Source organism: Phalaenopsis equestris, unplaced genomic scaffold, assembly GCF_001263595.1.
Source record: "Phalaenopsis equestris unplaced genomic scaffold, ASM126359v1 Scaffold195102, whole genome shotgun sequence".
In the NCBI taxonomy this organism is placed as follows: Eukaryota; Viridiplantae; Streptophyta; class Magnoliopsida; order Asparagales; family Orchidaceae; genus Phalaenopsis; species Phalaenopsis equestris.
In genome coordinates, this window is record NW_018215051.1 from 1 (window position 1) to 1,239 (window position 1,239).

Below are 1,239 nucleotides of genomic sequence, written 5' to 3' on the forward strand. Positions count from 1 at the left end.
AGCAAATGTCCAAAAATCTATCATAACTAATATCCTAAACTTGTCATATAATCTTACACAAGTATCCAATAAATCCATCGATGGAAAAATACCAAAAAAATTAATAAATATTATTACAAAAATACATTAAAAATTAAAAAAGAAGAAATGTCATTTATATTTCTTTCATTACATACACTTCACCGGCCAATAACTAAGCAATAATTTCCATCCTTCCAAAAAAATAATAATAATTTCTCAATAATAAAGTAAAGCAACACTAGTAAGGAATTCAATGATGGAAGAGCTCCAAGGCTTGTGATACCTCATGTGGTCTAATGTTCCTCCCGAGCAATCCTATGTTTACAATATAAATACCTACTAGCTTCAAGTCCACAAAGATTCAACATTAGCATTGGAGGGAGGGAGGAGAGGAAGAATATGGAAGGTAATTAAAGTTAATTAAGCTTTCTCTTAGGCACATTTTATATGATAATCATTTGATTAGTTATGGTTATATAATGATTACAAATATTTTTTGATTTTTATGCCTTAGGTGCAAATAACCTCTCTCTCCCAATATCATTAGTTCGTGCTTATGAGTATGTTCATGTGCCAATGAATAAGCTATCAACCCACATATGGATGACACTATCATGGATGAGGGAGGTGGTGATTTTGCCAACAATCAAGGCCATTTTTGTAGCACTATTGTGGATGAGAGAAGTTGTGGTTTTGCCGGTAATGAAAGTAGTATTAGCGGCGTGCTTAACAATGTTGGTGTTGGTGATGATAGAGAAAATGACGATGGGGTTTGTGAGTCTCTATGCCAAAATATTTCGCCGAAAGGCAGAGAAGATATACAAGTGTGATCCTATTGAAGATGATGAAGAGCTTGGGAGCTTGGTCTACCCTATGGTGCTTGTTCAAATACCAATGTATAATGAAAAAGAGGTATACTTCATTAAGCCTACTATATATATATATATATATATATTGTCTTTTAAAAGCAAAAATAAAAGGGTTTGATATTTCTTACATGAAGTATAAAGACTTGGCAGCATCATAAATATCAAGAAAAATAAATTTTTTTTTCATAAATATGTGACCAATATTTTATATTAAAAATTTAAAATGCCCCAGGTCATGATAACTCGACTTTTTTTAAATATATTCTGACCCAATATTCACAAGAAAATTAATTTCATAAACATTTTTTTTTTTCAAAAGGAATGGTCGGAGGCTATGATATGAGCCCCG

General features: G+C 31.6%; 1 protein-coding gene across 1 annotated transcript; it reads left to right on the forward strand.

Annotated features, from left to right (window-relative positions):
* Window positions 1-357: 357 nt before the first annotated feature.
* Window positions 358-933, forward strand: LOC110034985 (probable mannan synthase 7; the record flags this gene model as incomplete). The annotated part of the gene is made up of 2 exons (XM_020739225.1): window positions 358-427; window positions 536-933. Coding segments are annotated over exons 1-2 (405 nt in total), but the record flags the coding sequence as incomplete, so codon positions are not given.
* Window positions 934-1,239: the final 306 nt, after the last annotated feature.